The 23,157-nt window shown below is 52.6% G+C and overlaps 7 protein-coding genes across 7 annotated transcripts; 4 read left to right on the forward strand and 3 right to left on the reverse strand.

The window, feature by feature from the left end:
- Positions 1–793: 793 nt before the first annotated feature.
- Positions 794–2,095, forward strand: dnr-8 (Flap endonuclease 1; the record flags this gene model as incomplete). Its single annotated transcript, XM_037325589.1, has 3 exons — positions 794–897; positions 960–1,521; positions 1,577–2,095. 3 exons carry the CDS (start codon positions 794–796, stop codon positions 2,093–2,095), a joined length of 1,185 nt encoding a protein of 394 aa, XP_037175227.1.
- Positions 2,096–2,441: 346 nt separating this feature from the next.
- CGCA056_v010343 (uncharacterized protein) lies at positions 2,442–4,124 on the reverse strand (the record flags this gene model as incomplete). Its single annotated transcript, XM_037325590.1, has 1 exon — positions 2,442–4,124. The coding sequence occupies one exon, from the start codon at positions 4,122–4,124 to the stop codon at positions 2,442–2,444; it is 1,683 nt and encodes a 560-aa protein (XP_037175226.1).
- Positions 4,125–4,747: 623 nt separating this feature from the next.
- CGCA056_v010344 (Accumulation-associated protein) lies at positions 4,748–6,370 on the reverse strand (the record flags this gene model as incomplete). Its single annotated transcript, XM_037325591.1, has 1 exon — positions 4,748–6,370. The coding sequence occupies one exon, from the start codon at positions 6,368–6,370 to the stop codon at positions 4,748–4,750; it is 1,623 nt and encodes a 540-aa protein (XP_037175223.1).
- A 3,432-nt stretch (positions 6,371–9,802) lies between these two features.
- On the forward strand, positions 9,803–10,954 carry CGCA056_v010345 (uncharacterized protein; the record flags this gene model as incomplete). Its single annotated transcript, XM_037325592.1, has 2 exons — positions 9,803–10,643; positions 10,719–10,954. 2 exons carry the CDS (start codon positions 9,803–9,805, stop codon positions 10,952–10,954), a joined length of 1,077 nt encoding a protein of 358 aa, XP_037175222.1.
- A 708-nt stretch (positions 10,955–11,662) lies between these two features.
- CGCA056_v010346 (Plastidal glycolate/glycerate translocator 1) lies at positions 11,663–13,527 on the forward strand (the record flags this gene model as incomplete). Its single annotated transcript, XM_037325593.1, has 5 exons — positions 11,663–11,743; positions 11,803–12,033; positions 12,081–12,192; positions 12,240–13,289; positions 13,340–13,527. 5 exons carry the CDS (start codon positions 11,663–11,665, stop codon positions 13,525–13,527), a joined length of 1,662 nt encoding a protein of 553 aa, XP_037175225.1.
- A 99-nt stretch (positions 13,528–13,626) lies between these two features.
- On the reverse strand, positions 13,627–15,779 carry LIP4-0 (Lipase 4; the record flags this gene model as incomplete). The annotated part of the gene is made up of 7 exons (XM_037325594.1): positions 13,627–14,133; positions 14,185–14,421; positions 14,473–14,569; positions 14,624–14,820; positions 14,874–15,101; positions 15,158–15,485; positions 15,583–15,779. 7 exons carry the CDS (start codon positions 15,777–15,779, stop codon positions 13,627–13,629), a joined length of 1,791 nt encoding a protein of 596 aa, XP_037175224.1.
- Positions 15,780–17,194: 1,415 nt separating this feature from the next.
- swnT-1 (Swainsonine transporter swnT) lies at positions 17,195–20,183 on the forward strand (the record flags this gene model as incomplete). The annotated part of the gene is made up of 3 exons (XM_037325595.1): positions 17,195–17,399; positions 17,470–19,180; positions 19,403–20,183. 3 exons carry the CDS (start codon positions 17,195–17,197, stop codon positions 20,181–20,183), a joined length of 2,697 nt encoding a protein of 898 aa, XP_037175173.1.
- Between the last annotated feature and the right edge of the window lie 2,974 nt (positions 20,184–23,157).

Below are 23,157 nucleotides of genomic sequence, written 5' to 3' on the forward strand. Positions count from 1 at the left end.
GCGTCGACCGCTCCCGATTTTCTTGGGGTTAAATTCGAAAATATGGAAAGCCAGCATAATATGGCTTCTTAACTCATGATTCACACAACACCCTTGGCCTCTGGCTGTGGCTCTTCCAGTTCGTTCTTCCCATCCCGGCGCACATGTTCCCTTGCCTCGAGGCTTTGATAATCCATCGCGATTTCCAGGTTCGACAACTCTCAGATCGTGGAAAGCATGCACTACAGGCATAGATTCCCGGAAGTGGCCGCACGAAGCGAGTACGACCGTCCCCAGGGCTTGGAGAGGCAGCGCTGGAGAGGTGGTCATGCACGACTTGAGCTACAATTTGGACACCAGAAAGAAAGAGCGAGAATCAAGCTAAAGCCCAGAGACAGCACGGATATGAAGAAAAGCAACGAGGGCAGCAATCGCGAAGGAGAAGGCAAACAGAGCGAGTGATACCACGATACGTGTGACCAGCTGTTGGCCTTTTCGGCGGCCTTGGGACATAGGGATTTTTACGACACAAATTTAGCGTGGAAGCACTCGTTCGAAAATGCTCAACATGGCAAAAGATTATCACGACGTCAAAAATCGACACAACTCCATGTCTTGAGCTCCTTCTGCCTGCATCGTGATCCCTGTCGCTGCCTCCTTCCTTGGGGTGGCCGGGGTGTGCGCACAGACTGCCTGCCCCCTTAGTCAGCCACTTAACGCGTCCAGCGGCGCGTCATGACCTCACCAGGCGCGTCAACTCTTCGCACTTTTCGACTTCCCTGCATCCAACGACTCCCGCGACCACGATAGCAAGATGGGTATCAAAAACCTCTACCAGATCATCAAGGAGGAGGCTCCAAATGCCATCAAGGAGGGCGAAATCAAGGCCCACTTTGGCCGCAAAGTCGCCATTGATGCGTGCGTCTCCGTCTTTCCTCCCCCCGCCGTCGTTGGCTGCCCCTCGCTGACTCTGCGTCCAGGTCCATGAGCATCTACTCCTTCCTCATCGCCGTCCGATCCGATGGCCAGCAGCTCATGAACGAGAGCGGCGAGACCACCTCGCATCTGATGGGTCTCTTCTACCGCACCCTGCGAATGGTCGACAACGGCATCAAGCCCCTCTACGTCTTCGATGGTGCCCCGCCCAAGCTCAAGTCTGGCGAGCTGGCCAAGCGATTCCAGCGAAAGCAGGAGGCCAACGAGAACCTCGAGGAGGCTAAGGAGACTGGAACGGCCGAGGACGTCGAGAAGTTCTCCAGACGGACGGTCCGCGTCACCCGCGAGCACAATGCCGAGTGCCAGCGCTTGCTCAAGCTGATGGGCATCCCCTTCATCGTCGCCCCGACCGAAGCTGAGGCGCAGTGTGCCGTGCTGGCTCGCGCCGGCAAGGTCTACGCCGCTGCTAGCGAGGATATGGATACCCTCACCTTCGACACACCCATCCTCCTGCGCCACCTGACTTTCAGCGAGCAGCGCAAGGAGCCCATTCAGGAGGTCCACATCGACAAGGTGCTCGAGGGCCTGGGTATGGAGCGTGAGCAGGTTAGTAACCTTCCTCTCCAACGCCCTGATATCATTCGCTGACTTGACCCTACAGTTCGTCGATCTCTGCATTCTCCTCGGCTGTGATTACCTTGACCCGATCCCCAAGGTCGGCCCCTCGACCGCCCTGAAGCTCATCCGCGAGCACGGCACTCTGGACAAGCTGGTGGAGGCGATCAAGGAAGACCCCAAGGGCAAATACCAGATTCCCGAGGACTGGCCCTACCAGGACGCTCGCGAGCTCTTCTTCAAGCCTGACGTCCGCCCGGCCGACGACCCGCTATGCGATTTCAAGTGGGAGAAGCCTGATATGGATGGTCTGGTGCAGTTCCTCGTCAACGAGAAGGGATTCTCAGAGGACCGTGTGCGCTCTGCAGGAGCTAGACTGGAGAAGAATCTGAAGAGTAGCCAGCAGGTTCGCCTGGACGGATTCTTCAAGGTGATTCCCAAGACGGAGGAGCAGAAGGCTGACGCCAAGCGCAAGCTGGATGCGAAGAACGAAGAGAAGAAGAAGAAGCAGAAGCTTGAGAAGAAGGAGAAGGCGGCGGCCAAGGCGAAGCCCCGTGGTGCGTAATTGTGGCTGTAAAATATCTCCGGAGGCAGGAATGGCTTGGCGTTTGGCGTACCTAGGTAGCCTCAGTCCGTCACAGACGGCTCGATATCAGTGAAAAGATTGTTGATTATTTTCGTATCTAAGTTGCGTCCTCTAAGCTTGTGCGCGGTTTGATTCCTGGGTCTTCCTTTTTGCCTGAAAGCCCTGCGATCGTTGTAAGATGACCACCTCCGCTGAAATTGTGGGTGCCGAAGCCAGCTTCCACGTTCATGTCGATCCGATCACCACCAGTCTCCCACTTGGCCCGTGAGCGGACCTGGAAGCCTTTTGACTATCGGTGTTAAGTTGAAAAATTATTGAATCGAAATCAGTGTCTACTATCCTTCCACTTCCTGCCATTCTTGCAGGTCTTATCATCGCACCATAAGACATGCTTCGCCTCGATGTCGTCCTTTGCCCCGTATGATTGTGGCTCCAGCAAATTATTGGCATGCGCATACCACGGCCTTCCAGTGCCGTCTGCATGTACAAGAGAAGCTGTATGCCTGCTAAGAAACACGAAGCGGTCCTTTCTGGTCCAGATGAAATTTCCACAATAATCTCTACATGTGACTTCGTGTTTGACTGGGTATTTGTCATCTTGGGACAGGAAAACACCCGAGATCCGAGTAGTGCTTTTTCTTTTGCAGCCGCGAGCTGGGTGATGCTTGTCCACCCAGTCGATGTTGCGCTCGCATGGCGATATGCCGCCGATTCTTCTGTCGCCTCCGAGACAGACACAAAGGCGCGAGTCAAAAGACGCGAGAAGTCTCTCGAGAGGAAGGTGCGGGCAAAGCATGTCGCCGTATGTCTTCTCAAACTCTCTCAAGCGCTGTAGTAGGAAAAGGTATGTAACACCACGGTCCTCGGGAATCTCAAAGACAGGGAGTTTCCAATCGATCAAGAACATGACCTGAGAACGGTCTCGGTAGTCCGGCCCTGCGTTCAATAACGAAACCTTTGGGGGAGTAATGTTATTGCGAGTGCGGATATCCTCCCCCGCGAGCTTGCCAGCGACGTCCTGGCAGACCTGACAAATGACAATATCGTGGTATGTGTGGCGATCCTTGCCGGCTATGTCGATACGATCGACGTATTGTAGGATCAACGGCATAGACACAGTCTCGTGAGGGCAGACTCGGAAGTGCCCCTCCCATGAAACACAGCGAAGGCCGACATACTTCTTTTGACGCTCCTTGTGCGAGAACCAGGATCGAGGATGGTCTTTTCGACAGAAAGAACAGTAGAGCGTCTTGAACTGGAGGCTCCATAAGGGACTGACGATCTTTTTCGATTGTGTCTTGGCGATGCACTTATCGCAATACGCCTGGTCTCTTGCACGTTTCCTAGTCTCTTCATCGTGCTCGAAGCCTTTCAGCCCCTCCTTCTCGATCTCATAGAACAACTTGCCGTCCCGATGGAAATTCCGGAAATACTTGCTCTGGTAGATGCGCCAGAATGTAAAGGAAACTTGGCGCCACATGTACAAGTCTGGAATATCGGCGAGCTGCAGGATAAGAAGCAGGATTTCTTCCGGGAGGTGAAAAAGGCGGCTGTTCTTGACGTTGGCTTCGAAAGCAACTTCCCACGGCGGCAACGTAGTCCTCGGTATCTGCGTCAAGCTTCGAACGTTCGGTTGGAACGGTGGTCGAGGCTCGGCAGTCAAGACAAGAGGCGTGCTGAACAGCGACGGAGAAGCCATAGCTATCGCATGATGTTCGGGGGCTTTGGCGGTGGGAACGAGGGCTGTATTCTGCTGCCGAGTGTCCGTCACGATGCCATCGGCAACGCCTGTGGCGGGTAAATCTGCACCTGATGTTGTCGGAAGCTTGGCGGGCTCGGAGGGCGCAGCGTCATGAGGCTGATCATTACCCGAGCTTTCGTCGGATCCTTGGTCTTCAGATAGCGCAGCAGCGCGAGTTTGGGGAATAAGAGCGTGGATGAAAAGGCCTAAGAGAAAACTGGCCAGAATCACGCATATTCCGCGCAGAGTTTGGCTCTCGCATTCCATAACCCCCATATTGGCGATTCGAGTGTTGCACAGCTCCATCGCAATTTTGTTGCTCGGGATAAATGAAGAACAGCAATACGAACCTGCGATGCAAGACTGCAATGTGGGAATAAACTGCATGTCTTGAGTCCATGTTACATGCTAGGAAAATTACCTATTATAGGTCTCTACTCAAGGTTGAAATGCTTGCTTGAGACCCTGCAAATGCCGAACCTTGTTCGACCGTAGTAATAAGACTTCGCAGGGTTCAAGAAGTCTCGGTGACCGTAAATGAAAGGGACCTTTAGTATTCTGGCGGACAACAATGGCTACCCGGGCGATAATGACATTGGACAACGGCAGTCCGGCCAAAGAGGTTGCTTGAAGGACATAAGGGGAAGCAAGAGGTTCATAGATGAAGAGCACAATGATAGCTCACAAGTCACCCATAAAGACAAGAAGGTATTATCATTAATATTATTGGTCATTATCATCTCTATCTAGAGAACCCTTCGTTCAATTTCTATTGCGATCTATGTTTTTTCTTCCGGCCAAATTCTAGAGGGCCTTTGACAAAGGAAATAAAAAGGATACTTTTCTTGTTCCAAGCATATGCAAAATGCTCATGAAGTGATATGGCTCTCTTAAAACAGGAGCATGCCCGCGGCGATGGCTCCAACCAAGCTCATCATCTCGACACGCAGGGCCTGCTGGCCGGCGGTGACCACCGGCGTGGGGCTTGAACCAGGGCTGGTGCCGGTCGCAACGGGCGGCACGGCAGTAGTAGGCTTACCCGGAGTGACAGGGGGCTGGCCGGCCGGCTGAGTGGGCTGTTGAGGGGTTCCCGGAACGCCAGGCTGAGTAGGCTGCTGGGGAGTTCCAGGCACGCCGGGCTGAGTTGGCTGCTGAGGCGTGCCAGGAACACCAGGCTGGGTCGGCTGCTGAGGCGTGCCAGGAACACCAGGCTGAGAAGGCTGCTGAGGAGTGCCCGGGACACCAGGTTGAGAAGGCTGTTGGGGGGTGCCGGGGACACCGGGCTGGGAAGGCTGCTGAGGAGTACCCGGCACGGAGGGCTGAGCGGGGGGTTGGCCGGGGATAGTCGGCTGCTGAGGAGTTCCAGGGACGCCAGGTTGGGAAGGTTGCTGGGGAGTTCCGGGCATAGTAGGGCGGGTGGTGAAGCTGGCAGGGGGAATGACACGGGTGTAGCTTGAGGTCTGGACGGTCGTGACGACTCGGCAGCTAGAATCGCAGGTAGTGTAGGATCTGGTCCTGGTGGTCTGACCGGTAGTGACGATAGGCGGGATGGGGTAAGTTCTGGTGATGGTCTCGCAAGTTCCGTTGAAGCGGCAGCGTGTGGCGGTGGTCACGTACGGCTGAGTCGTAGGAGGAGGGAGGACGATGGGAGGTGTGGGAGTTGTGATGGGGTAGGTGATAGTTGTTACGGGCACGCAAGCTCCGTTGGCATAGCAGGTTGTGACGGTGACGCAAGGCGGGAGAGTGACGATGTTGCAAGTGCCGTTGTAGTTGCAGGTCGTCGTGACGGTAGGGGGAGGGATGGTCACGACGGGAGGGGGGAGGGTGATGATGTTGCAAGTACCGTTATAGTTGCAAGTCGTAGTGACGATAGGGGGAGCGATGGTCACAACGGGAGGAGGCAGGGTGATGGTAGGCTGGCCTGTCCCGTTGTTGAACGGGAGACCGGTGCCGTTGTTAGGGGGAGGTACGGGTGCGACTGTAGGCGGGATCGGGACGAAGGGGATAACGGTCGTCGAGTTTCCGATGACGACTGTGGTCGAAATGAAACTTTGGTTGGGATCAACCGGGGGCACCGGAAGGGAGGTGTTGACCGCTGGAGGAACGGTGAGGATGGTTGTGTCAGTGGTAGTGGTGAAGGTCGTGGAGAGAGACAAGCCAGAGTTGATGAAGGAGGAAGTCGAGGTGGTGACCGGGATGGTGGTAGCACCGGAAACGTCCGTGGCCGTGATCACGGTGGTAGACGTCGGGGCGGAGACCGTGACGGTGTCGCTTCCCGGCAGAGTGACCACGGAGGAAGCGGTTCCGACAACGGAGCTGGCGCTGGAGGATGCCGGGACGGTCACAGTGGTGTCAGTGCCGGAGGCAATGACCGTGGTACCGGCAGGCGTCACGGTGGACACGGTGCCAGGGGTGACGGTCGTAGTCGGGGGGACCACGACGGTGACTTGGGTCGAAGAGGATTGAGCTTGGACGCCAGCCAAGAGGGCCGCGGCGAGGATGAGACGGGACATTATGAGTGAATGTGTTGGTTCAAACGAAAGACTGTTATGATTGTGATTGTAGTTCTTGTGATTGTTGCTGTGATGATGAGAAAAAAGGAAGCTCGATGGACCGGCTCATAGGGTCTTGATATAGGCACTTCCTTTGACGAAGACTTTTCATGTCGACAGGTTCAACAAGACTGAAGATCCGGAAACGGTCAAGGTAGAATCCGCTCGCTTCACAGATTTCATCAGGAAGGTTCATCAACATCGCGAAGATGAAATCCCGAAAGTGGACGGATGCGGACGGTCATGGCGTGAAATCCGCGTGCGCTCGCCGTTTTGGCGTTCGTAGTGCTAACGTATGGGGGCAAGTTGCAGCTATCTTTGGTACAGCCCATGAGAAGAACACGAGAAGGTCGTGTAAGTTTCTTGTGTTCTTTGCATTCTGCACGCGAGAGCCGGTGCAGTGGGGTCGCATCCAGGAGACGTTGTCGGATCCGGCCATGGTGTTAGAGATTATTGCAGGGCCAAGACACTACGCAATAGTTTGGAGGAGTGTACGTGGAATGTGGAGGTGTCGATCGTGGGAAGAAGCGGCGTTTGAGAGTGGGCGGGAGTGAGACATGCTCATGACCTTGGAAGCGGAAACACGAGGTTGGCGTTGCAACTTAGAATTCTTGAGCTGGAAAGAAGAGGTCGTTACGACAGAAAGTATGCTTATCCGTCTCGATGGGAGTTCACCCGGCACCGGTGCTCGAGAGCGGAGCTTATCTCGTCATCGACTTTGCGGTTCGGATGAATTGGCTCGCGAGAGTCGTTGACATTCCAGTCGCCTCCTGCAATCAGAATCCCCGTACCGTTTCCAAGCAGTTGGAGAAACGGTTTGGGGACACCGATGCTGGGCTCCTGAATATCCCAGATGACAACGACGGGAGTGCTGACGTCGATCTCAAACACATCAATACCAGCTCTTGGTAGTCGGGCGAAAGTTTTGGGGGGAGTTTCTTTCTTCCTACTCCGCTCGGCTCCGAAGATGTTCTTGGTGAGCTGTTTATTGACGCGGATACGAGGGTTTTGGTTTCTTTCATCGCCGCAAACGGATATCGAGCGGAGCAAGTCCGGAATTCGGCCGTGAGAATCGGTCCTTCCACGACCAGGGGCTCATTAACGCGATAGCGCGCGTGCGGAGTACGAAAAGACCCGAGGTGGAACGATGGAGACCTACGGTTTGCTATCCACGAGACCGACAGGAAGCTTTCACACAGCATCCGTTTACATCCGCATTTACGAATGACCGCTTCAACACCGAAGACCCGGGCACTAGTCATTGGTGCTATCGCGTCGACGCTGGGAGCAACATGAATGTGCTAGAGAGAACCATCTCGTATGATTCAAGTGGACTCAAGGCTTTTCAGCTTTTAGTAGATGAGAGACACTGAATTAAGAATCAAGTACGTACGCACCGTCAATGAACTGTTCGCATGAGACCTTGCTCAAAGAGCATGGAGCAGGAGATACTGAGAATTAGGCGGTCTCTTCTTCTGAACTACTCTCGCTCATCTGCGAATGGAATGAGAGCTAAATGACATCGTGAATAAAATCGAAGAGTTTTGCTAGCTGAACAGTGTCAGTCAGCTAGCCGTAGTATACTCTATAACTTAACCTTTAGCTAACGTGCCTAATGCTTCTTCATAAGGACGACAGTAGTAGAGAAACCGATAGGGGTAGCGATAGGGATAACGACGATAGAGACGACGATGGGGGACGACGATGGAGGACGACGATTGATGACGGTCTTTGTCCAAACTGCGCGGAGACATCGGACTCGGGCGACGTGGTCTTGAGCCTGACGACGGTCTTGTTTCGGTGTGGTGTTTTGGCGAAGACCGTAGCAGGCATAGGCAAATAGCGAGCGGAAAGAAGACTCGTTGCTTCATGGAGACTATGCTGGCGATGAGACTGCAGACGGAAGAGTCTCCTTTGAGGAACGTACCTTCCCAAACAGCTGGCCAGACGGCTGCAACGGCCCCGGACTCTGGATAGATGGATCGCCTCGCCCCTGGGGCTCGTGATACGACAGGTGGTGCGACGGAATCTGAGAACGCAATTCAGTATGAACCTTAGAACTCTCACAGAAGAGCAGCGCGCAAAAGGAGGATCATTGTCCAGCAGCGTATGCTATGTCTGGCAGCACGCAAAGGCACGCCGAGCACGGCATAGAGCTGAGTGGGCAGATGATAGACGACCCGGGGGTTGACCAACCTTGTCTGCTTCAGATCATGTAATTTGAGATACAGGCAATTAATCAGGGTTCCTGGAAGACTATGTGGCTATTTGTGGTTGTACTCGATATCCGCAGGGGTTGGAGACAGTGACGAAATTACCGTCAAGGTCGTGACTTGTGGAAGCTTCAAGAGAAAACAGACATTTGTTGGTGTCAAACATGTCACGTGCGGAGGTGAAAAACAGTTTCACCCTCTAAATTGAATAAAGAAGGCGAGAAGTGTGAAGTCTGACGGTTCTTGCCTTGGCAGTTGAAGTTTGGCAGCTGCGGCTCCTTCAGTTTTCAGTTGAGGAAGAAGGAAAGCACACCCTTCCGTATTTGAAGCTCCTTCTTCAAAAAGCAGCGAAACCATTCGAAAAGGAAGATCTTCTCCCCCTCACCACCTCGCTCTCCCTTCTTCTTTCACAAACGAGGCCTCACCCAACCCTACAGGGCCTCAACCTCAACAACAACCGTCCCAGGGCAGGACTTCGACCTCCTCACCCAAATTCGTCACCTTTCATCTTTCTACACTCCGCGATTTCTTCCGTTTTCAAACCATCCGAAAAACTTGGTTCCAGGTTTGCGCCACGTGGGCGGCCGACTTGCTCTTCCTTCAACCCGCATCTCGATACTCGAGCAGCCTTGTGGCTTCACCACAATACGACACCTTCCGAAAAGCATCTCAACCCGACCGGACCCTCCAATCTCACATTGAATTTCCATCCATTGGTAAGCCTGTTTCGCACAACTCCCAACCAAGCTCACCTCTGCAATCCCATCCGCCAGAAGTCTCATCCCGGCGAATTACTCGAGGTTCCCCGACCAAGTCACTCTCCGAATTGAGGTATGCACCTCTCAGCCATTCTATGAACGATCTCGTCATACCTCACGTCTCAAATCTTTTCCCTCACTCAAGTTCATCTCACAACGACCCACCTACATTCTCTTGACCTGTCAACCGGAAGCCTCCAAACGACCCCTTCAATGGATTCTTCCTCCACCCCAGAAGCAGCAAGATATTCAAAAGAAAAGAAAAACAATATCCAAATCCCGAAAAACTCACTCAGCCCAATAACCAACACGATCTGTTCTCTACTTAACAACAGTTCTATCCTAACGGCCACTTGACTAACCATCTCCAGGTAAACTTCGTTTCGAGGGCCCCATTCGCCATCTCCGACCAACTGAGCAAGATGGCAAACAAGAATCAATCTGCTGGACAGTCGTCCTCAAACACATCTTCTTCCAACGAGTCGCAGGCAGTCTCCGCCGCCGCCGATGCCGATGAAGCTGCCCCTGTCAGCAACGCAGCCTCTCTGTCCACTGCAGGCTCCGAAGAGCAGACTGAGCCTCTCTCGACCTTTCATCTGTTCCCACGCCTCCCTCCTGAGATTAAGAATATGATTTTAGAGTCAGCTGTCAACTATTCTCCGGCCGTGGTGCATGCGCGATGCATACTTCGCGAATCAGGGCCAGGACCCAAGACGCCGACCAGCGGCGTGGTGAAGTTTCAAGCAAGCCACTTCACCAAGACTTCGGAATTCAAGGAGCTTATGAAACTTGGCGGCGCTATTCCAGACTTCAAGTCTTTCATCGAGCACAAGTTCGGCGCCAGGTTCGAGTCCCTCAGGGGAAACGTCCACCTCGCTTTGCGCGGCAATCAAGATATTCTCGCCCTGGACATGCGACTAGGCATGCTCATGGACTGGGAGTATCGTGCGAGTGGACTCTTCCGTCGACATGATGCCTATGGAATTCGGGAGCCAGGCATTCGCAACATTGGTATTTACTTCAACGGCCAAAGGTGCAAAAGTCTAGCCTGCATGATTAGATGTTGGCCCCATGTGACCAACAACAGCCGCGAACACTTGGATTTGCCCTTCTGCCCCTACGAGCTTGCCATGTTCTCAAAGAACTTCTCTCACATCCAGAATGTCTTTGTACTCATCGTCCTGAAGCCAAATCATTTCGTCAGACACGAGACCGCCGAAGTCACAATCGATGAGGTGAAGGAGTGGGTTCGACGGAGGCAAGGTATGTTCGCATCTTCTCACAGCTCTAGATTCCCAGTGCTGTTATCTCTCCTACAGAGTCTGACATGATTGTTAGGTGAGGCGCGCCAGAAAAGCTTGGCGGTATTCCAAGATCAGCAGCGGACGTGGGTTGAGATCGAGAATGTCAAGGGTGTGAACGACCAGCTGGTCAGTTCCATCACAGAAGTCTTCCACCTACTCAATCAGGCCAAGAATGCGTTCAACATGCGCCATTCAAACATCAAGGACAGCGTCGTTCCGCGTCAGGACGTTGGTTTCCGTGTCCTGGCTTCCAATTTCTGGATGAAGTAGACACCGAAGGTTGTTTGATGCGAAGTACACGAACACAGAAATAACAGCGCATCGTTGTTATCTACGGCAATCAGAGAAGACTGAGAGGGTTGCTTTCGAGCTGGCACGCGGTTGCCATGGTGTTTTCTTTTTGAACTCGGTCATAATGAGATATGGACTTGCGACAATCGGGGAAAAGTTTGGCATGGAAAGCATTTACCAGCTGGAGGTATTTGCAGACGCAGAAAATGAGATTCTTTGTGCTTTCGATACTCACATACCGTGACAAATAGACGTCGGTGCTTGACCTTTGCTCATCGCCGTTCGGATGTGTTCCGTTCCCTCGGAAGTCATGCCGATCGGCGGGCCTACCAGCAAGTGCCTGAGCAAAGATATCTCAGGCGCCGCCCCCTTATCACATGGAAGCTCACTTTCTTCAGCAGACGGCGCTGCAGCGCTGACACAGAGACTAATTTACAGTGGGTGTCTCGGCGCGGCATCGGAGGTGATTCGCTAAAACCGAAGCGGATTGACTAATTTAGACGGCGACATCGTTCGATGCCAAGCGATAACTGACCGAATCGAATCTTGCTCATCCTTCGCGACGTCACCGAGTTACTGTTGTGTGTAAGTTGAGTATGAGCCACTGATACATCAATTGCGTGCCTGATCATCTCATATTCAAGGCAAGCCGCAGCCTGTGATGCATTTGAGCCCTCAAAAGCGACCATGACGACCGCGAGCAACCGCCCTATCGCCGGGCCTCAATGGCTCATCAGCTCTGTGGACGCATTTGAGGCGATAAAGCTGGTTCGTGTACCAATTGCGTCAAACGACTTCAAATCGCGGGTTTTTGACACTATCGATAGGCTACATTTCAATCTGCTCCGAAACTGCTCATATCATGGCTCTACGTCCCCTTCGGCATCATGGCCATGCTCGCCGCATGCTTCGGCGTTAGCGTCATCTTCCAGACTGTCGGCATCTCGTTCCCAGCTTCCGTCGCATGTCTCATTTTGCTGTTCTTCGGCTTGCTCCTGTCGGAATTGGTTCTTGGAAACCACAAAACGAAGGCCATTGTCACGGTCATTGACGTGCCGGTAAGCATCTCACTACTCAGTGTCACCGCCGCAACTAACTCCGGCAGGCTGGTTGGTCCCTCCGATGGATCAACGTCTTCTTCACCCCCTCCTTCATCATGCTCCCTCTAAGTCCTTCTATTGGAATCATTGAAGTCATGAAAATTATCGCCGTCTTCAGTGAGGAACCCACCTCCCTCGCAAAAGAAGCTCCTAACGCCCTCCAGTCATCGGCTTCGTCATCATGATGGCCCTCGCCGCCTACCTCACCCGCGGCCTCCAACTCCTCCTCGGCTCTTCGAAACGCGCTCTCACCGAACGCGCCGAAGAGATGGGCAACAAGACCGATGAGATCCCGCTCGCGGACACTCCTCCGCGCACCGATTCGACCCCAGGATCGCGAACCATCTCCGCCGCGCCGTCCTCTCTATCCCTCAACACCATCGCGCCGCCGCCCACCTCTCAAAACGCGACTCACAACTTCCTTCCGGCGACGAACAGCCCTCTTCGAGCTTCCGACAACGAAGATGAGGCGCTGACAATCCAAAACACGTCCCTCCCTCCCCAAGTCCCGCTGCCAATGCCACGTGCCCAGCTCTGGGCGGCCTGGATCTGCGCTCATCTCGACGTCACCATCTACGCCGCCATCTTCCTTTTCGTCGGCTTCCCAGTATACTACGCAACAGGATACGGCATGCCTCTTCACCTGAGCCTCATTATCCTGATCTATATGGCCGCCGCCTCGATCCCAGCAAACTGGCGCCAGTACCTCCACCCCGTGCTCGTCTCCTCGCTCTTCTCCGTCCTCAGCATCTGGGCTTTGGCGGCGATCCGTGGTGACACACTGCCGACAACCTTACAATCCTTCCGAACAGGCGCGAATTACACGTACCTGTGGCTCCATACTCACTCTGGCCGTCTCCCGGGCGCTGGAGATATGTTCAGCACCGTCCTCGATGCGAGCATCGTGTCACTTGCGTTGCCTATGTACCAATACCGCCGCGAGCTGAAGCAGCACTTCGTCGCGATCGTCCTGCCCAATATCGTAATGTCCATTGGCTGTCTGTTCTCGTACCCCAAGATCTGCTACGCCATCGGGATCAGCGCAGAGAGATCCCTAGCGTTTGCATCTCGCAGCTTGACGCTCGCCCTCGCCCTTCCTGCGACGGAGAATCTGGGAGGTGACTCGAACACGGTAGCTGCGATTGCCATTATGAGCGGCATTGTCGGCGTGCTTGTTGGACAGCGGATGCTGGGATGGTTCAAAATTCCCGAAGGTCAGAAGTCCGGTTTCCGTGGGTGGATGAAAGGACTAACGTTCAAACAGATGACTACATTACGCGCGGAGTCACGCTCGGCGCCAATTCATCGGCCATTGCTACGGCCTTGCTCCTCCGTACCGACCCTCGCGCGGCTGCGCTGTCGAGCCTGTCCATGAGCTTGTTTGGCACCATCACCGTTTTGTTTACGTCAATACCGCCTATCGCGAGCGTCATCAAGTCCCTTGTCACTTAATGTTTTGTAAACTTTATACGGAGGGTGAAGTGAAAGAGCTCTTGGGACATCAGCAAAAGTTTCTGATGTCTCTCTAATCGAAGCAGACCGCCGCCCCGACTACGCCGGGATGCTCGGAGCCAACGTCTTCCAGAAGTCGCATCTGGCTCCGCGTCCGCCCTCCCATGAATCTGCAGGCACGACAGCAATTGCATTCACCTGCACAGGTGCCTGGAACTGCGTCACGGTTACACCCCACTGGGTGGTGAACTGATACGGTACGCCGCCCGTCTGGTTGAGATTCAGCTGTTTGGGCTCCGTCTCCATCCAAACGGGCCACTCGCTCGCCCCATTTTTCTCAGCTGAATCAGCGCTCGACGCACCGTTCGCTTCTTCGTTGCTGATGGACGGGTCAGTCTTTGTAACGAAGTTGCCCCAAATCTTCCGGAACGCGAGAACGAACTCCGATCCTTGGTTCGGGGTCGCCGGCCCAAAGTATGCGGGGACGTCAGAGGTGTGCCAGGCAAAGGGGACGGAGTATTGGTAGTGCCAGGCAGACTTGGGGCCTGTGAAGGCGGAGGAGAGCCAGTAGCTCGGGCATACGAACGTTTGCTCGGCGTAAATGTTCTGAGGCTCACGTCAGCGCATTGCTTCCGATGGGATACGAAGCGAACTTACTATCGCTTGCTGCAGTGGTCCCGCCCCGGCTTGGCTGATGTCAAGAGCTGTGAGGCCCGTCAGTCCATTCGTTTCGAAGCGGGTATCATTTGCTCCGGTCTTTGTCGGATTCTTTGCTACGATCTCGTCGATGTGTGCCCCTGAAAGGTTGGGAAACGAAAGTTTGAGCCAAGCTGTGAGATCAGTGTTGCTGGCAATTTTGGGAGGTACGAAGAGAGGGCCTTCATTGGCGTTGTTCTATTGCTCTAATGTCAGTCGTGATCACACAATAACCACGGATCAACTTACCCCGACAAGAAGGCGTTCACCGTTGACTTTCTTCTGTGTCAACTGCTCACTGGCCAGGCTCTTGATGTATACTCCATCAGTAACCGGGGAGAAAGCCCTAGATATCTCAATTAGCAAATGAAATCAGTTAAGCCAGTATCAAGAGACATACCATCGGCCATAAGTCTGCTCGGCAGTGGTGTTTGCACTAGCCTCTTGAAGGACCATGCCATCCTTTCCTCGGAGGCATTCGAGAACGTCCACTTCCGAGGAGCAGCCCGCCTTCTCAGCGAAAGATCGGTACCTCTGAGTCGGAAAGTCGGCGTCGAACCCATACTGAAACGGAAGATACGGTGAAGCCGCAATGCCCTGGTCCGTAAGTCAGCAATCAAACCCAAAATATCACTGACCTGATCACTCACATTCGTGAAGAATAACGATCCAAGGCTGCCGTCCGCTGCCAGCGCATGATACATCACCGAACCTGCTCCAGCCGACTCGCCGGTAATCGTGACCCTTTTGCGATCTCCGCCAAATTTGCAGGCGTGCTTCTGGACCCAAGCAAGAGCGAACGCCTGGTCTAGCAATCCTGCGTTAACCACGCCTCGAGACTTAACATCAGCAGAAGAGAGGTATCCAAAAGCACCGAGCTACTGGTGGTTAGTCTTGCGCGGTAACTTCGCGACGCAATGGCTGAAAAGCTTACGCGATATTGGATGGACACCACCACGAAGTCGTTATCGTTTGCGTTGAGGATCTCCGACATATCTTGCCGTCCATCACCAAAGCCGTATCCGCCGCCATGAATCCAGACCATCACCGGCAGGTCTTTAGCTCCAGCCGGCGCATAGACGTTCAGGAAAAGGCAGTCTTCGGAGCCGGGGATAAACGGTGCCCCTGGGACGGCGGGGTAGTTCTGCGGGCAAAAAGGACCGAATTCAGTCGCCGGTGTTGTCCCATTGGAGATTTCGGGAGACGGTGGTTGAGGAGGTTGCCAGCGAAGGGCGCCTGTCGGCGGCGCTGCGTACCGGATGCTGAAAATGGTCAGCCATAGCTCACCCTGATTACAGAAAGTGAACTTGCCCTTTCCAGATGTTCAGCCCACTTGTCGCATTGCTGTAGCCTTCATACTTGGCATACCCAAGGTCCACCGCAAGGGCACTCTGCTGACACGAGACGTTCGGAGACCGTTTCTCGATGGCTTGTGTCGATGCAATCAGCCCAGAAAGGAACGTCGCCGCAGCGTCTTCATCCCTCCCAAATGACGGCGCGCCAGAGCACAAAGGCAGCGACGCCAGCGAAAGCGCAAAGAACCCGGAAGACTTCATCTCAACTTCAACCCTGTCGGTATCGAGAAGCAAATAAACAGCCAAGAGCAAAAGAAGCAGCGCGGGAAGCAGCCTTAAAGCAGATCTAAGGTCCCGCATTTTTTAACGAAGCGGCAACGTGCCGGACAGCACCTGGATACAACGTCAAGCCCAATGGCCCTCGAGCGTTGCTTTTGTCGTCTAGTTTAATTTGCAGGTTCTCCGCGTGTCCGGCCCCGGGGCGAGATCCATGGCCTCGTGTTCCTTGCATGCGGGAGCAAGGCACGGGCCCAGTCGGTTGGGGTAATCCAGGCTTTCAGGCGGCCTGAGAGTGGTGTTCTTGCCGTTTAAAGACGGAGAGATGCAGTAAGATACCCGTGGAGAGAGGGGATGTCATGTCAGCGTTACATCGCCGCTGCAATGCTGATGCCGGGTTCCTCGGTCTCGGTGAGGGGCACGGGGTCCTGGATGCTTGAGTTAGTTGGGACGGCATATGGTGTTGCAGGGTTGGACAATATTACACGATTCATGGTTTCCCTGTTTTAACAACATCAAGTTGATTATTGATCTTAAGGGGCAGCTGGCATGGGATATATTGAAGCCTGTAGCCCGCTAACTTTTCTTCTTCACAAATAAGACTCTAATTGCTTCCGGTGACTGTTTAGATATTAAAATCATGTTTTCATGTGAAGGTATTACTAAATATACCCCCGGCCAGCTTTCAGACCAAAGTAAGGTATTCTGGTGTTCGTCTGAAGTCGCGCATCCGAACGTCTCGATGTTTTATTCTTGGCTATTCGAGTAGGCGCATTTAAATGTCGGCACACGGCACCAATCTCCATCATCGTCGTGGTCTCGAATAATTCTCCTACCATTTTCGCAGTTCATACTGAATTACCTGGCACCAGCAATTTGCCAGTTTCGTCAGACGGTTGGATTTGCACCATATTCAAGGTCCGTATTGTTTGAGGGGCCCAGCTGTCATCCCAGCTACACATTCTCTATTGTGCTGATGATCCACCCCATCCCAGTTAAATTGACTTGTCTTCATTGGACAGATGCCATCTGCATGTCATGAGAGCCAAGACCCAGCTGAGCGAAAGAAGCGGCTGATTTGCTGGAGTACGAAAATGGTTCCGATAACCGATTGGTCAGGCAAGACTCGGGCTTTCAGCCGCACTAGGTGAAAGGGGAGGGAGCAACACCTGACATCGCAATCAACGTCACGGCCTGTAAACTTGAGCCAAAATCTCTGTGAGTTCTTAGTTGCCATCATGGGCTCAATCGTTTCATCTGTCGAGAATCAACAAGCTCCGTCTCGACGCCTTCTAGAAGCTAGTCCCCTCGCGTTCAAACCGATTCTACTGAGTGCGCTGTTGGAATGGTGTGAGCGGGTCAAAAATGACGCTGGTCAGGGCTGGCATCGTGGCTGCAAAATGAGCCTGGAGAATGAAGATCTGTGGAGACAAGAGATGGAAAATGGCTGCCCATTCTGCACCCTCCTTTACGAAGCTGTTTGGAAGCTCTACGGCGACTATTTGATTGAGGGCCGGTCCCTGAAATGGACGGTTCCCTATCCACGTACGCCGGAGGCCATCCGCGATGATGGGGGAAACTCGATTTACTTTTGTGTCCCCGATGGTAGGTTCATTACTCGCGTCGCATAAGAGCTGTTCCATCACGGGTGACTACCTACTAATACTTCTGGCAGACGGCGATCTGGCTCTTCGTTTGCGAAGGTTCCCCAACTTGTGGCGTGGCAAAGGGCCCTCGGGCGACGTGAAGCCCATCCTTCGCAATACAGCCTCGGAAGAGACACTACAGACGATCACGGACTGGATCAATGAGTGCACGTCCACCCATCCTCTTTGCAGTAATGCCGAAATCGCCAGGTTGCCGACACGGGTCATTGACGTTGGATCGGGGGAAGACGACATACGCCTACAAGAGACAGGACAGTCCACGGGGGTATATGCATGCTTGAGTCATCCGTGGGGCAAACGGCCTTTGGTGCGCACGCTCAAAGACAACTTCTCCCAGTTCAAGAGTGGAATTCCCTGGTCAACACTTCCGCGGACGTTCCAAGACGCCATCGACTTCACCCGCAGGCTCGGTCTGCAATACATATGGATCGACTCCCTCTGCATCATTCAAGATGACTCCCTGGACTGGCAAAAAGAAGCAGCTCAGATGGCAAACGTCTACCAGCATGCCTACGTGACATTGGCAGCTTCTAAGGCGACCGACTCTAGTCGGGGGCTCTACACCTCGTCTCCAGACCCAAAGTACCAGGCCCAACAGCTTTCGCTTGTCAATGATGTTGATGACACGGATTTCCCGCTACAAGTCTGCTCTGATCTCCTTCACATAGATGGCTTCTTCGACTTCTTTCCCATTTCTCGACGGGCTTGGGTGTATCAAGAACGGCTACTTTCCGCGAGAGTCGTGCACTTTGCCGGCGCGGAGGTCAATTGGGAGTGCAATTCAGCGAGAAACTGCGAGTGCGGCCAAATTTCGTCTGGGGCGAGCGTCTTGCCCGACAAGATTCATTTTGCCGGCAGCTTAGCAGAGTTGAACGGGAAGTTCAAAGGGAAACGCCGAGAGCTTGCAGAAGTGACCAGCGACACCACCGACATGAAAACTGATTACAGCAAGTTTTCGAGCTCGCTCCTTCAATCGCCTCAATGGGGTCAAAGTGTGAAGGCTTGGAGACAGGCGGTGAAACAATACGCACAACTTAACTTGACCTTTTCAAAGGACAGGTTCCCTGCTCTCGCTGGCATTGCCAAGATGTGGAACTCACAATATCAAGACCAATACTTCGCTGGACTTTGGAGAGATTCCATTCATCTGGATCTGCTCTGGCTTGTATACAAGCCTGGACGGAGGCCCGATGAGTGGAGAGCACCCACCTGGTCATGGGCTTCTCTCGAACATGAACACCAAGAACTTCTCCGTTTTGACTCAGACTCCGATTGTCTAAACTCTGGGAAAGGAAGTTGGTTCTCTCTGGGCAAAACAGGGACTGAAGATTATGCCCCTGTTGCAGAGGTCTTGGAAGCTGTGTGTGTTCCTGCTGGTATTGATCCTACTGGAGAGCTTAGCTCCGCGCATCTCTTGCTGTCGACCTACGCTCTCCATGGAACTCTTGTTAAGTGGCCTGGAGTCTTCGTTGAATACGGATGCAGTCCGATTTGGCTTGTAACTGGAGACATGTGGGTGGCTCAAGGTGACACACATACTCGGGGATTTCAGTTGGATACACCGATTACCAACACACCAGGACCATGGTCGACGCCTGTTCAGATCATCCGTATCACGGACTTCGGCTTGAAGACCGGTAATTGTCCTGAGATGGCGTGTCTCATCATTCGGGAGAAAGGTTCATCGATGACTGGCGAGGCTGAGTATGAGCGGATTGGGTACGTGCGTTTCGTTGAGCGTGGGTTCTCTCAGGGCTTTGCAACCTCGGCAGAGCATACAAACTCAGAGCCTAGCATGAGGAGCTGGGCTACCAGACACCAGCGTGATGTTCGTGAAATTCGTGCTGGAGCAGGCAACGGGGAAAAGACTGCCTTGGAACGGCTCTCGAACCTTTTTCAGGGATCAGGACGTCATATATTCAAACTCGTATAATGCTTTAGAACGAAGAGCATTGATCTTGGATCAATCACCGTCGGGCTATCGACAGAGATCAACTTTGATGGAGCGCCCGTCTTCTACGGTTTCATTCTCATGACGATTGTTGGCTTTGCTGTGGTCATCAGCCTCGGCGAACTCGCTCCGCCTTGCCTTACCCCGCAGGCCAATCCGACGTCCTCTGTCATACCTGACTGGAGTCATCACTTGGGCCAGCGCAGTCTGCGTCTCAGCTTCCGTCTGCCTGGTGGTCACCCTCAGTATCTTCAGCATGGTCGCAATAGCAAATCCAGGGTTCGTATATCATCCATGGATGGGCTTTATGGCTTTCAGTACATAGACATCCTCGCGTCCAGTTTTAACCTTTTCGAACGCTTGCCACCTTGGGTTAGCAAGACGCTCCTGCTGTACACATGCTCAATGGTCTTCGCCGTCTTCGTAGCCCTTCTAGCTGGGAGATCCGAGAAGCAGACAGCTCACAACTTCTTTGCTGAGATCTACTACGTTTCTCGGTGTCCCAACGGGGTGGCGTTCCTGATAGGCCTCAGCCCGACAAATTGGGCGTTTTCATGCCTCGACGCCGTGGTCCATCTCACGGACGAGATCCCTCAACCACGCAAAAACATCCCAACGGCTCTCCTGTGCAATGTTGCACTGGAAACATTCACTGGGTTACCGATAATCTCAGCGACGTCTCCATACCTGATGTACGTCGAATTGAAGCAATCTAGAAGTGTTTGGATTGGGACGGGATTATCAGCGTCAAGGAATACAGAGTTGGGTTAAAAGATTTCAAGGTGAGTAAAGGTTACTGCCTCTTGAAACCCTATCATAGGCACAGATTGAGGAAGAGCCCGCTATTTTTGCCGCGACCGCCTATTTGTCTTGTGCTAGAGCGGCTGCTTTTCCTGTGACTGTACTCTAATTAATTTACTACCGTCGTCGTCGTTGTCGTCGTTATCGTTACTTCTACTATTATCGTCGCTATCGTTGTAGTCGTCCTCGTCCTCGTCCCCGTCCTCATTATCGCCATCGCTACTATCGCTTTTGATAAAAGTAACCAAGTGCACAGGAAATATAGCCGCGCAGACACAGGAAAATTAGGCGGTCACTTTTTGCCAGTGAATGACATGAGAATATAGGGCATAGCAAAGCGTTGTCGGCAATTATGAATTGTGGCACAGAGAACCCCATCCATTATTCTTCGATCCTTGTATACACCTCCCCTTATAAAATAGGTACAACCTGCCCCCACAGGCTTGACTTGAGTATCTCGGTACTATCTACCGCGGTTCGGAAAAGAAGAGCAACAAGGAGATAACGATAAATAATCACATCGTCGAGTTCTCTTCCTTCGTCGTCCAGCTTGTATATACTGTGACGATCCCACAATGGCCAGTTGTTTTCTTTTTCTGAGTGATATATCACAATTTCACCAAGCCTATCTAAAGCCTGATGAGTGTTGGAATACTTTTCTGGCTTGTTGTATCCTGAACCTGACAGGGCTTCATACTGGCCGTGAAGGCCCACAAGATAGTCGTCGAGTTCCTGTCTTGTCATATTGTCTGCTGGGTCTTTCATTAAGGCAGGATAGTGATCCGCCTCTTTTCGAAACCACCGGAGCAAGTCCTTGTTCCACGGACTGTCGTAAGCTAGAATGTGACCCCTCCAAGCCGAAATGTGCCTTAATGTAGCTGAATTGGTCTAGAAGTTGGCGAATGGACACCAGAGTATCGCCGTAAGATTCCAAAGTGGTGATTGTTGATTTTTGTTTCGATCCAGTTTCCGCGGCATTCCGAAAAGTTGTTTGGTTGGAGTGTGGCAATAGGTCGGGATCTCTCGCTTTCGCTGGGTTCTGAAAGATCCCATTGCGTGTAGCTTCCGCAGCTTCCAAAAGCAACATTGTTGTCGTGCCAATAAGACTGGCATGGGCATTGACGATCTCATAGCCCTGGCGGTTCTTGTAACTGGTGTCAAGCCACTCGTCCACCTCCTTCAGCTGAGCTAGAGCAAGCTCCCGGAGTTGCACACTAAAATAAGGGACCCTCGCAAACTCAAGCTTCGTGTTGAACGGTGACCGGAGTAAGTTAAGGCAAGTGTAAAGTGCAGTTCTGCAGCCTTCGATCAGAAGTTCCTCAGTTGACTGAGATCCGTTGGGCGGTTCACCGAATCCTTCGTGTCGGTGATTTTTCACGAGGTCTTCATTCTGGTCGCACCATCTGAATCGTTTCCACCCTGGCCTTAGAGGCTTCGCAGCTACGTCCCAAAAGTAAAACCTTTCAAGCATTTCTTCGACGTCGTCGAGATCTACCTCTGTCCAGTATTTCCCATCGAGTGCGAGAGGAACAAGCCCCAAGTTGACGCCCAACCTCGAGATTGGAAATATTGCGGGTACATGTTCTGGCGCCCTTAACAAGAAGTTGCTAGCAAGCGATACTTGGTACTTCTCCAACATCCAATTCTCTGGGAGGAAGAATCTCGGGGTGCCGGAAGCGCGACGGAAAGCCTGATCCACGGAGTTTTTCAAAGTGGAAAGGCTCTCTTCAGAGAAGTCTACCATCTTTATGTTTGGGGGGCCCGAAAACATGATGGGCTCGGTCGAGTGGAAGTCGCAGATAAATTCATTGAAATGGATTTGAATCTGTCCATGGGCATGCTTCATTGCCTGGCCCAGCTCTGAAAGCCTAAGAGGGGCGGTCCAAATGTGGTTGCTGTCGAACTCGAACCTCAAACATGCGCCCACAAGCCCTAGGAAGGGGTGTTGGCGAAATTCAAACTGAAAGCTGTGACCGAGTATGATAGGATAGCCAGTGGTCCCTTCTAGCAACAGAGTGTGTGTGTCCGAGTACAAGGCAGCGGTGGGAATGATCACCCCGATCTCCGCGTATGCAGGTGCGGCAACGAGATCATCGGGCAAAAAGCCGACGTCCACAGACCGGGAGAATCCATACTCGCCCTGCATCACAACTCCATCTAGACATACCATTCTGAAAAAGTTCGGCTATGTTGCTGCCGTCTGATAGAAGGCGTACTTCCGTCCAACCTTTTTCTTATTGCGCGGTCCGGGGCTGCGTATCTCTCCACTCGTCAATTTATGAAGAATTCTTTTGTGAATTTTTATATAACTAAAGGGAATATAAAGACCCTTTTTCCTCTACTCTAACCTAAGTTAGTCTCTTTAACTACTATATTATAGCTTAAATAAAGGTAATATATTACGACCTATTATACAGGAGTAACAGCTGAACGACCCACTTAGGCGTTAAGTGTTACAGTCAGCTATCCGACAGTAGGGTCTGCTAACAGAAGCTGGGGATTGACACGTTATAACAGTACACTAGGGTTGTGGTCTGGTCGTAGGTTGTAGGCTGGTAGTAGATCGGTCTTCAGAGGCTAAGGTGATCAGTCTTAGGCTCAATAAGTAATTCGCAGTGAAGGTAAGCTGAGAGTATCCATGAGGATGAATACTAAGTTAATTTATAGTAAAGGTAAGCTGAGAGTATCTATAAGGATAAATACTAAGTTAATTACTAAAGAGCTATTAAAGTCTAACTATAAGCTAGGCTTAAGGTTATATTATATATAGGTCTAAGGTAGTTTCCTTACTCTAAGGACTAATATCTTTCTAAGCAGTCCCTAGGTGTAGACTGCTTTCTCTATGTTAGTCCTAAGTTAGGACCGCTTATCTCTTGTTGGTCCTTCTTATCATCATGTGACTTATACCATAGTTCTTCCATTCCAAGTGAGTCCCTCTTGTTCC

The sequence above is a fragment of the Colletotrichum aenigma genome (assembly GCF_013390185.1).
Source record: "Colletotrichum aenigma strain Cg56 chromosome Unknown KSG_Cg56_contig07, whole genome shotgun sequence".
Classification (NCBI taxonomy): domain Eukaryota; kingdom Fungi; phylum Ascomycota; class Sordariomycetes; order Glomerellales; family Glomerellaceae; genus Colletotrichum; species Colletotrichum aenigma.